This window comes from Solanum stenotomum, chromosome 11, assembly GCF_019186545.1.
Source record: "Solanum stenotomum isolate F172 chromosome 11, ASM1918654v1, whole genome shotgun sequence".
Taxonomy (NCBI): Eukaryota; Viridiplantae; Streptophyta; class Magnoliopsida; order Solanales; family Solanaceae; genus Solanum; species Solanum stenotomum.
In genome coordinates, this window is record NC_064292.1 from 5,820,210 (window position 1) to 5,832,969 (window position 12,760).

The 12,760-nt window shown below is 33.0% G+C and overlaps 1 protein-coding gene across 1 annotated transcript; it reads left to right on the forward strand.

The window, feature by feature from the left end:
- Window positions 1-1,843: 1,843 nt before the first annotated feature.
- Window positions 1,844-7,246, forward strand: LOC125844989 (bifunctional nitrilase/nitrile hydratase NIT4B). Its single transcript, XM_049524361.1, has 5 exons — window positions 1,844-2,086; window positions 3,503-3,682; window positions 4,531-4,824; window positions 5,839-6,120; window positions 6,849-7,246. Exons 1-5 carry the CDS (start codon window positions 1,945-1,947, stop codon window positions 7,004-7,006), a joined length of 1,056 nt encoding a protein of 351 aa, XP_049380318.1. The 5' UTR covers window positions 1,844-1,944; the 3' UTR covers window positions 7,007-7,246.
- Window positions 7,247-12,760: the final 5,514 nt, after the last annotated feature.

A 12,760-nucleotide genomic window follows, 5' to 3' on the forward strand; every position in this document is an offset into this window, starting at 1 on the left:
GAGTATCTTTTATTAGTCGACCACGCCAATTGTCATCTCAAACCAATGTTAATTAGAGATAGAAAGTGCTTCGAAAGGCGATGAGTACTATATTACTTACAATGAGGAGGTGTTAGCATTCGATTATCGGTACTGGCACATCACTTGACTCACTTTCATTACCAATACTCTTTTTTTAAAGTGCGCCAACACATCCCTTCGTCATGTTCAATTGACTTAAATATTTTTCAAATTTCTTTATTTTTTTTCAATTTAAAAACTAAATGATTTCATACTAATGGTGGAGAGAGCATTTTTCCAAATTTTATTTCAACCTCACCCCGTCACTCCTAATCCACTCAAATATCCTAACCCTTATCCCTTCAACCTAATACCTAATAATGTGACTGATTTCATTCTTGATCGACTCGAGAGTTGACTCATGATCACCTGATATGAAACCTGCCCCAACTTGGGACTCAACCTCAGCTTGAGCCTAACCCAGGATCTAACACTCGATCAATAATCCTCCCCGACCTTAAACTGTGACTTAATTCCTAACTTGAGACCCAACTTTAAACTGACATGGGATCAAATCCCCAACCATAATTGAAACTTATATGTCGATGTTGGGGTTGGATCTCGGAGTGAGCGTCAAGAGTTCAAGTCTCGAGGTCGAATTTTGAGTAATGGTTGAGTTAGGGTTGAGTCTGTGGATCATGATCTCGATCTAGATCTTGTGATTGTCACGATTATGATTATATCTTAGATTTCAAGGTTGGAATCTATGTCTTCAATTTAGGTTTTATGTCTTTGATGCTTAACGCTATTTATCTTTATCTTCTTTTTTTTAATATCAATAAGTTATTCAAGTTCTTTTTTTAAATCATGCAAAATAAAATTAAAAAAAAAAGTTTCACATTACTTATCACTTTTATCTCTTGCTCCCCCATTAACAAATTTCACTATTGTTAAATGTAAAGTAAAAATAATTCAATACGTAAATTATTTCATATTTACATAAAATTCAAAAGAAAAGTCAAATTCAAAAATGTTATGTAAATTGTGTATATACAAATATTATTAGTAAAGGTGAGCATAAATATCAGAAAATCAAAAAACCGAACTGAGTCGATAATTCTGTTCTTCGGTTTTTCAATTTGGTATTGGTGTTATTTTTTCAAAAGTTTAATTCTTCGATAAGTTTAATTCTTTGGCTTAGTGTTCGATCTAAGAGTCTCAGAACTTCGGTGCACCGAAGAGAATATATATATATATATATATATATATATATATATATATATGGCATCTCTTAACTAAAAATAAAAAAATCAACAATTAAATCAATCATGAACAAATCATAGTAACAACAAATGTACAATTCAATAGTTAATTTCAAATATTAATTTCCAAGAGGAACCAAAACATATTTTTATCAATATACATTAGGTAAAGGAACTCGTCTTCTTTCATGTTTTTCTTGAGAAGTAGTTAGAGACACAATGTTCTTGACAAAGATAAATATAATATTTTAGTTAGCACAATAAATGTTCCAGGGGCGATACATATCATCTCTTAACATATTTTAAAATTTTTAAGTATCTTATACTTTAATTTTGTCCTCAATTTTATTTTTCATTTGCATCAAAATATTGATTTAAAAATATCAAACTAAATCAAACCGAAATAGAAAAAACCAAATCAAATTAGTATGATTTGATATACGATACACACTTTTCTAAAATCAAAAATTAAAAAATTAAATTAAAATTTGATAAAACTGAACCGAAGAACATAACATCCATCCTTGCTAGCACGGTGACCTCAGAGGTCCCCCTTCTAAAAAGTTTTAGAAATCTCTTAACCAAATAAAAAAGTGCCGGAACCTACTTATTTTTTCTCCAATTAGAGCAGAGTACAAAATACAGAAAAACACTATCTGCAAATTGAGAAGCAGAAAATCCGATGGCTTTGGTCCCAACCCCAGTAGTGAACGAAGGGCCGTTGTTTGCTGAAGTGGAAATGGGTGGTGATTCATCTTCCTCCACTGTCCGTGCTACCGTAGTTCAAGCTTCTACCATCTTCTATGATACCCCTGCCACTCTTGGTGAGTCACTTCAAATCTTATTTAATCGGTTTTGATTTTCTCGTGTTGTTGATATGATTATATTTGTTACTACTTGTTTGAATGATTGTAACAGAGGTGGATCCAGGATTTAGAGATTTTCAGTATTGAATTTAGTATTTGTTGAGATTGTGGTCAAAATCTTCCCATTACCGGCTCAGTTCCTTGTGTTCATATGCTACTTAGTCATTGTAACTTTAAGTAAAAAGAAAATTAAATAAAATTATTTGATGTACTTGCCGCAACAAAGGTCATAGAAGACTTTGATGAGAACTGAGGGTATTGTTTACGGAAGCCTCTTATGGTAAGCGAAAATGAATGGAACAAGGAGTTTGAAAAGTTTACAACAACAACATCATACCCAATGTAGTCCCACAAAGTGGGATATGGGGAGGATACAGTGTACGCAGACCTTACCTCTGTCTCAGAGGTAGTGAGGTTACTTCCGATAGAACCTCTGCTCAAGAAAAACAGTCCAAAGCAGCCACGAAAAAGAAGTAACGGAAGTACAAGAAACAACAAACAATAACATATAATGAAAGAATGGAAGCTACAACAAAACAAGACAATAATCGAGGTACAAGAAGAAACAATATATTGTAACAAAAATTGATGAACAAGTAACTACACGAGCAATACTATGAGTCTATGATTACTAATACAAATGGACAACAAGACAACACATTGTTACCTACTAACCTTCTACCCTAATTCGTGTCTTCCACACCCTCCCTATCTAAGGTCATGTCCTTAGTAGGAAAGAGATTTCTATGGTGTCCTAAAGAAAGAAACTTCTGACTTGGGAACTCAATTCATCTTACTTTTAAAGCTCTCTTGTTAATGGTGCTTTACGTTGATTTATTCTCCTTCAAAAGTTCAGTTCTTTTCAAAGGCATATTCTTTAAGCTTTAGCATGTGGTTCTCTTCATTTAGAATCAAGTATACTTAAGGCCTCTAACTAGTAATGAGCAGAGTCTGTGAGCTGATTCATTATATTGCAAGGTTTTATGTGTTTACTAGTAGTTGCTATCAGCAGAAAGTATGATTGTTCAGCGTTTGAATGTTGTTGGGAGTGTGCACTGCCCTCAATCAATCTTGTCTTTGTCAAATAATTAAATTATATCCTTTTCATCTACCTCCTTTACTCCAAATTATATCCCTTACTCCTACCTCCTGTATTCTCTGTCTTTGCACATGAAGAGGAAATGTTTTGTTTTAGTGCATGGGGTAGAAAGAGTCATAAACATCGAGTTTACTTCATGAAATTATGTTTGGTTACTTTGTGGTTGCGAAGCTGGATTTTTCTATTCTAAAAGTTATCTGTCTTTTTTAAATCAAGAAGTCTTCTGGTTTGTTAAATTCTTGAATTGAGATAATTACTGCTTGACATTTTTTCAGATAAGGCTGAGAGGCTTCTTGCTGAAGCGGCTTCCTATGGGGCTCAGCTGGTGGTGTTTCCTGAAGCATTTATTGGTGGTTATCCACGTGGATTAACTTTTGGTGTCTCAATTGGGAATCGGACAGATAAGGGAAAGGAGGAGTTTCGCAAATATCATGCTTCTGCCATTGATGTGCCAGGTCTGGAACTCTTACCAATTACCTCTCTACCATGAAATCTTTTGACCGGAGGTGATTTCAATTGTTCAAAACTCAAAGGATATGTATAATAGATTACTTATGCAAAAAGCAATAAGAAGATGATAAAAATCTTTGTGGCACATTCCTAGGATTAAGCTGTATATGACAATTCCATTTTCTTGTTAATTGGGGTTAGAGGAAAACCTATGTTGCTCGGACTCTTCAAAAATGCCAACGGGTGCGTGTCGGATTCGCCAAAAGTAGTGTATTTTTGAAGAATCCGAGACGGGTGCAGCATCAAAAGTGAAGAGTCCGCGCAACTAAGAGGAAAACTAAATGTATTCAATAGTAATTCAACATAAGTAGAAGGATTTTAGCTTGAAAATTCAGAACATAGAGTTCAAATTTTTTTTTATATTTTTACTTTGGTTTCCCACCCGGTGTCCGGTAGGACAACTAAATTCGGATTCGCGCCGGGAAGTCCCACATTGGGGGTGGGGGGGTGGTAAAGCGCTCCCTAACCCAAGGGGACTCAAATCCGAGAGCTCTTGGTTAAGGATGAAAGAGTACTTTACCATTCTACCACAACACTTATTGATGAGTTCAAAAATTGTTGATTTGGGATAAAAAGAGTCAACAAACATGCTATGAAATTAGAAATGTCTTTCTGGACTTCGTTGCTAAGGTAGACCATGCTAAAACTTACAAAGTCCTTTACATTTCACTAAACATATGTATTCTGTTTGTATGTGCTTTGTTCAAACTTTTCTTCCCACCTTCTTATTTCATCCCTGCAAAAGCTTCTCAGCTTTCTTTTCTCTCTTTTCTCTTACAATTATTGGTTGCAGGTCCTGAGGTTGATCGCCTAGCAGCAATGGCTGGAAAATACAAGGTGTACTTGGTGATAGGTGTGATTGAGAGAGATGGATACACACTATATTGCACAGTGCTTTTCTTCGATTCTCAGGGTCACTACCTTGGGAAGCATCGGAAAATAATGCCAACAGCATTGGAGCGGATAATCTGGGGTTTTGGGGATGGATCAACAATTCCAGTTTATGACACTCCTGTTGGAAAAATAGGTGCTGCAATATGTTGGGAGAACAGAATGCCACTTCTAAGGACCGCGATGTATGCTAAAGGTCAGAGATGTGCTTGCTAATCTCTTAGGTTCATCTATTCCTACCGTTGAGTATCATAGGTTTTAGGGACGCTTTGATATTGCAAATTAGTTGCCTCTTAAGTTCCTGGCATCTTTGGTAATAAAATTCATCTATGCTAGTGGTTGCTTCATTCCATGACAGATATATATCAAGTTTCAAATAAATATATCAGTATATGAAAAAATGATAGTGGTTGCTTCATTTGTGCTATTAAAGTAATAAACCCCTAGGGCTTTAAAGTAGATCAAATGTTTTTCTGGCTTGGTGCAGCTTCTGATAATAGAATAATGGCATTAAATTTCATCCATAATTCATTGTGTTTATTCACGCTGCAGTTGTTTCTGATTATAATGTCTTCAAACTACTGAATTACTTGATACATTGTGGGGAATTTTGCAAGACTTCTTGTAGGGTGGTATACCAGTTGTCTTCTAATATCTAAATACTTATGTTATACTTTTGTTCATGAAGCTGAATTTCATTGTCACTGTTGATAGAACGATCCATTATTACTTTTGTGGATGCGCCTTTCGGAATGACTATTGTCACTGATGGCCTGTTTTGAGTCCCCTTAGCTTTGGTTATATGGCAAATATAGTACATTACAAGCTGTGTGCTAAGCGTATTTAAGTGGGGAAGGATAGTAAGGAAGACCCATCATCCCTGAGTTGTAAACTGAAACATGTTTTCTTAGTCATAAAAAAGGGGGCTTGTTTTGATTTGACATGATTAATAAGAGAGAGTTTGATATTGATAATGTAAATAAGAGAATCGAGCTATTATCTTGGTATTTTTAGGAAAGAAAGGGAAAAAGTTGTATCTTGAATAGCTTTACAGGGTGCTATGTGATTTCTTGGTTTCTTTCATTTTCTGACAACATTTGTTTGAGAAATGTATATTACTTGAGAGTTTCAGAAAGCAAATGGATGCTCACATTTGCAATATGATCCTAAATAAGTTTCCACAAAATTTCTAAGCTCTTCCTTGTTGCAGGCATTGAGATATATTGTGCACCTACAGCTGATGCTAGGGAAGTGTGGCAGGCATCAATGACCCATATTGCCTTGGAGGGCGGTTGTTTTGTTTTATCGGCCAATCAGTTCTGTAGAAGGAAAGATTATCCACCTCCACCAGAATATGTTTTTTCCGGCACTGAAGAAGATCTTACGCCAGATTCCGTTGTTTGTGCTGGTGGCAGTGTAATTATATCACCATCAGGGGCAGTGCTGGCAGGACCAAATTATGACGGGGAGGCACTCATCTCAGCTGATCTAGGTACGTTAGTGAGCTGTCTTATTTTGCATTCTCAAGTAGACATTAAATATGTACTGTGCATGGAGTTTTCGTAAATCAGTTGTTGAAAAGTGATACCCTCAGCTTCTTTGTCAAAGTAGGAAGTAAACAGGTTTTCTCATCCCAAAAAAGTGAAAGAGAAGATTGCAAAAGATTGGTGTTTGTTTTACTTGTCATTAATCCTATTCCCAGTTACTTCTCCACGTAGCATGTATGCTTCTCACAAATTTCTCTACGGAATAAAATGTTTCTTCATGTTACATGTATATTTTAGATATACCGTGTCTATACCCCAAGATGCATATTGGTTGTGCATAGTTGTTCAAATTAATCCTTTCGTTCCGACTATTTTGTGGTCTCTGAAGTTTGATCTATGTCAGACAGGTTGTGCACTTCCTGCATTTCGTAGTAGTACTTTACTTGTATAAGCAAAGTGCATTCGACTGCAGTTATACTCCGATTTCTAAATTCTATATATGATCAATGAAAACATGAAGAGTCTATTCTCACACTATCACATAGATTCTTTGAAGCACACTAAAAATTAGTGAACTGCATGTACTTGTACACATTCATATCACATATATGTATCCATAACCGAGCAACATGATTGACTTGCATTATTACATATTTTCACTTCTCCTCCTGTCTCCTATTCTTATGAAGCTCGTTTTCACTAGCTCACTTTATTAACTATCATTTTTAAACAGATCTTGGAGAAATTGTTCGAGCCAAGTTTGATTTTGATGTGGTTGGACACTACGCAAGACCTGAAATTCTTAGCTTGATCGTGAAGGATCATCCGGTGAGCCCTGTTAGTTTCACATCTACATCTAGTACTAGTAAAGCAGAGAGTTCTTCCAAATGACTAAGGCATCCTTACCTCTGCATTTGCTACGTTAGAGTGTCGTCCCAAGTAGTTAGCTCGAGGTGACTCACTGTATAGTAGTCCTTTAATTTATAAGCCATGTATGTATATATCTTGAGACGTTACCAATTGGCTAACTCAATTTCTTTTAACTGTATGAAAAACATGTTTGATATTCAATTCTGGTCTATGTATTTATTGTTAGAACTAATTGAAAATTTCTTAATAGTTTGTTGTCAATCTTTTACCAATCAATATGCATATATTTTTAAAATTTTATTATCAGTTTTTAGAAATACAGGTGATTTAATTCACTTCAATTTGAATCAATTCTTTGAGGTGTCTCTTACACATTTCATGCTCAAGCTAATTAGCTTATCAAATAATTAAATTTTAAAAGACATCGTCTTAACTTTGAATCTTTTGCCTTTTAAAGCGTAACAATTACTATGACTTAGAATTATTTTTGTAACTAAATGTAATACAATATATATACAAGTAAAAATGATACTCTAAATGGTATACTCAATCGGTGAAGTCTCAATTTTAAAAAATATTCCTACTACTTTTAGAATGTTTTGATAGATTATATAACAATTGATTCAATTGATAGAAAATTTAAAACTATAATCAATAAGAACGTATCTAAGATGTAAACATTTATAGTGTTATACAACGTATAATAATTTATATATGTCTAATGATCTCTTACGAATTATTACAAGAAATATTATATCGACTATAAAAATTAATTATAATTAATTATCATATATTTTAAAATTTATGAGCATTATATATATATATATATATATATATAAAAAAAAAAATTAAAGCATAAGATCTCTTTTTTTTAAATCGTGAGGCCTTATTTTTGGGGCGGTAAAGCCATTGTTGAACCGGCCACATAAATTATCAAGTTGTACAAACAAAGGCGGTTGTTTTGTTTTATATTCTAGTGAGATGTATCCAATAAAATATAATTTTTCAGGTAGTAGAAGAAGCTTTTAAACCAAATACCATTGTTTGTGATAGCGACAATATGATTATATTATCGGGGTTGTGCTGATAGGACAAGGGAGATAATTTTGTAGTGACGTATGTTTTGACTATTTTTTACATTCTCAAATTGAAAATATGTACGACTAGGAGAATGCAAAAATTTAAATAAAATTGATGTTTATATTTTGCTTGTCACCAAACTTTTGTCAAGTTAATTATCCATATCGAACATATGAATTGCTTTGCTGAATAACATTTTTTATGTATGAACTGTTGACTATGAGGTCCTCGCGTACCTTAGATATAGGAGTTGTACATGTACCCTTCAATATGCATATTGGTTGTGTTCTATTGACTTGTTTTGCACTTATTGTTATAATAATTGTGATTAATTCTGTCAATTTAATTACTTTCTAATTTCTGAACATTGATCTATATCATATAGGATGTGCGCGGATTCTTAATTTCTCCAGACATACCTGTATTGAACGCGTTTGATATATATGTTGATTATTTGAATTGATTTTTCATGTACGTTTACAGATTACATATACACACCTGTAACTATAGTTATTCACACAATGCTTGATTGAGTTGCATCATTATATAAATAGACTATCCTTGGACGGAGTCAATGCATGATCAATAAAGACACATGGCCTAGGTTGGTAACTTCCATGGCACTTCGGATGCCTGATTAAGGTTTGCTCAAGCCTACATTGTAATCTATGACTTGCATTATTTTACATATTTTCAATTTCTCTCCCTATATCATGCTCTTAACATGTCCACCTTACTAACTAGCAATTTCAACAGATCATCAAGAAATAGCCCAAGTCAAATTTGATTTTGATGTGGTCGGAAAACATGTCAGACCGGATGTTCTTAGCTTGATCGTGAGATATCTGTGGAGCTCAGTTGGTTTCACTTCTACATTTACTAGACCAGAGAACCATCCCAAATGACAAGAGTCCCATTACCCCTCTAGCTAATTCTATGAACCGTGAGTTGTGACAAAAATTGTTGTATTTTGTAAGCCACGTACATCCTTTGAGACTGTATTATAGTGATTATTTTATAAAAAACAAGTCCAAAAATTATAGATAATTTTACGTGAAACTCAAATTAGAAAGACTATATACGAGAAACACATTGATATTCAGTCTTGGTGAATGCAAAATCACAATATGTTGGGTCTCTCTTGATTCAATAGTTGATTTCTGGAAATCTTAAAGCTAGTACTTTTCTGTAAAAAAAAAAAGTTGTATGCGGTTTTTGTCTAACAAATCAATAACAATGTGAATGTACTCTTCATTTTCCTTTGTATTGTTTCCATTTTCCCTTCTCTATGACCACCATAAAAGACGGTCTTGAACTTCTGATTTTGCTTAACATTTTTATTGGAATATGACCTATGTTGCCAATCGTGCATAAGTTGTGGGATAAATTAGTTTGGCTTATGAGGCAAGAGTTCGGGACATTTCAATACAGTAAATATGTTCAATTGAAAGTTCTGCCTTATAGGCAAAAGTTGTTTGTGTTGCTCAGTTGTTCACAAGTCAATACAACTGAAACTTTTGTTCAACATGCAACACATTATATTATCTTCACTATCTCGAATTTTCGCCTCATATGCAAAACTAACTTATGCACTCAAATATATTTGGCAAAAGTAACTTGGCTTCAATTGACAACTATGATCTTTAATTTTGAGTGTGCATAAGTAGACATTTAAACTTGTATAAAATTGAACAAATAGACACATTCATCCTACATGGCAATTTTGTATCCTACGTGGCGTCCTACGTGTATTATGCCATGTAGGACACATGTGTCTACTTATTCAATATTATGTTAGTTTAAGTGTTTACTTGTACACACTCAAAGTTGGAGGGCATAGTTATCCGTGGAAGTCAAGTTAATAGTCATGTTTATGTATTCTCTCCTAAGTTGTACTATTGTTATTTAAACTATACATAATATATAAATATGTCATTTAACTTGGCCTCAGCTTACATTTATGCCCTCAAACTTTGACTGTGCACAAATAGACACTTAAACTTGTATAAAGTTGAACAAATAGACAGACGCGTCCTACGCGATATCCTACCTGACAATTTGAATCCTATGAAGTGTCCTACGTGTATTATGTCACGCAAGACTCATGTGTCTACTTGTTTAACTTTAGACAAGTCTAAGTGTCTACTTGTGCACACTCAAAATTTAAGGACATAAATATGAAATGAGGCCAAGTTAAAGGGCACATTTATGTGTTATGCCTTCAAACTATCATAAAGCCTAGAGATAATGTTTTTAATTTACTTAGAAACTTAATAAGTAAAATTTCAATATTTTCAAAAGGCATAATATATACATAAATATGCCCTTTAACTTGGCTTCAAATCACATTTATGCCCTTCAACTTTGGGAGTGCACAAGTAAACACTTAAACTTGTATAAAATTGAACAAATAGACACATGTCCTACATGGCATCCTACATGTCATTTTTTGTCCTACGTGGTGTCCTACATGTATTGTGTCATGTAGGACTCATGTGTTTACTTGTTCAACTCTATACAAGTTTAAATGTCTACTTGTGCATATCCAAAATTGGAGGACATAAACGTAAAATGAAGCCAAGTTAAAGGGCACATTTATGTATTATGCCTTTTCAAAACCTTTGGTTGAGTTTTAAAATTTTAATTTTCCTTTCTCTAATTTTCAAGCCAAGTTAAAAGCAAGATAAAACAATTAGCTTCCAACTAATAATCACATTTCTCAAACCACTTTCCCTCTATATCTTTCATTAATCTCGTGATAAATATTGATAGAGGAAAACATTTGTTTTCTTATCATCTACCAGAGCATGATGGACAGAGAAACTCGATATTTATGTATATTTCATAAAATAATTGAGGTGCATAAAAATTAATTCAAACATTACCGTTAAATGGACAAAAAAAACATTATCTAGTTATTACTTGGTGAAATAAGTACAAGGTGTACAAATAAGTGATAATTGTTTATTATTTTAATCATATTATATATCAATCGATAGCATTTTTCTTCTACGTGTCTATAAAATTTTGAAAAATTCAAGTATTTTAGATATAAATAGAGAGGTAGAAATTTTTCGAACAAACCACACTCCTTCGTATACGTCAAGAAACCATTGATGATTTTTTTTTTTTTTATATATTTAGTTGGTCAAGCTCTCTGACAAGTGAAGATCAGAGATTGCATTTTAAAGAGGGAATTGAAAGTGGAAAAAGGCAAGAATATCACATGAATTTTGGCAGCCCCTACCAATCTAAGTTTCAAATGTTATCTTTTAACTTTACACACTGTCAAATATTGTCAACTATAATATATTATCCATCGATTATAATATATAAGAGTGTTCTTTAATTTTGAAATTACATAAATAAAGCATGTAATCACATGCTTTAACATGTCTCATATAGAATCACCTAATCAAAAGTAATTCAATTTTAAGTATGCATAAATAGACATTTACTTTTATATAAAAAATGAATCGTGTGATTTAACATGTCACATATATATGACATATATACACTCGCCTAATCAAAGTAATTGTCAACAATATAAATTTATATGTATTCGATATTTATATTAAAATAATACATACGAGACACATGACATTCATATACTTACATTATTTATTTCGTATATATTCATTTTTTAAATATCAAGTGCGAATAAATTTTAAAGTATAATTAGTTGGAAGACAAGAATGGAACATGTACATCGCAATATGTTTCTGTTCTTGTCCTTTTCTGGTCATGGAAGTTCGACATTTTGGTCCATACCATGCAAACAATTAATAATTGTTTTTGTTTACTTTAGTTACAAAGATCCAATAAAATAAATTTATAGAATTAATATTTAAAAAAACAATGAATTATTTGAAATGATGTATGCACATGACAATCATTCTAATGAATTAATAAATCCAACTTAACAAGAACCAAGTGAATTTAATATTATATAGTGTGCAATTGTTCCAAGAAACAAATAAATTTATATTATTTTTTTTGTAATTCTTTTTTTTTTTTAAATTGTGAATTATTATTAGTTGAATCTTGAAATGATGAATCAGCAATGTATTACAACTGGACTTTGGCATTGAAATGATATATCAAAGTCATATGGTCTAAATAATACCAGACAAAGTCATTGTAATTGTTATGGAAATATTAATACACTAACCCTAGCTGCCACCCCCAAAAAACAAGTCATTATATTGGTGTTTACCTTGACAAATTATATGTTTTTTTTATAAAAAAACAAAAAAAAATTAGAATGTGTCTGATAGGGAGGAATATATATTTTTCATATGAAAAATAAGTAATTTTAAAAATTATTTTAATGTTTAGTAATTAATTATATAATGTTATTTCAAAATTATTCGTAGATAACTCAAACAAACATTACAAGAGCAGAAGGGATGATCAAAGGGTGAAGATGAGTTACGAATAGGGTACGTAGTTAAGGGCCGGTCGGGGTGTGAGGGTAGGGGGGAGGTGGGGGGGGGTCGAGGGGTCGGGGGTGCTGGTGGTAGGGGTCGAGGCGGGGAAGGGGCAAAGGAGTGGTTGGGGTGGGGTGGGGTGAGGGTGTTAGGAGATAAGGTGGAGAGGAGACGATCAACATAAAATACTATTCAAGAAATTTATTTTGTCTGGCTTACTTTTATTATAAAAGTTATTTTTTAAAACTTTTAAAAAAATAATTTT

Coding starts and splice junctions, on each gene's coding strand:
- LOC125844989 (XM_049524361.1), top strand. CDS start 1,945: ATGGCTTTGGTCCCAACCCCAGTAGTGAACGAAGGGCCGTTGTTTGCT. Junction 3,683..4,530: donor TTCTGCCATTGATGTGCCAG/GTCTGGAACTCT, acceptor TATTGGTTGCAG/GTCCTGAGGTTGATCGCCTA. Junction 6,121..6,848: donor ACTCATCTCAGCTGATCTAG/GTACGTTAGTGA, acceptor ATTTTTAAACAG/ATCTTGGAGAAATTGTTCGA.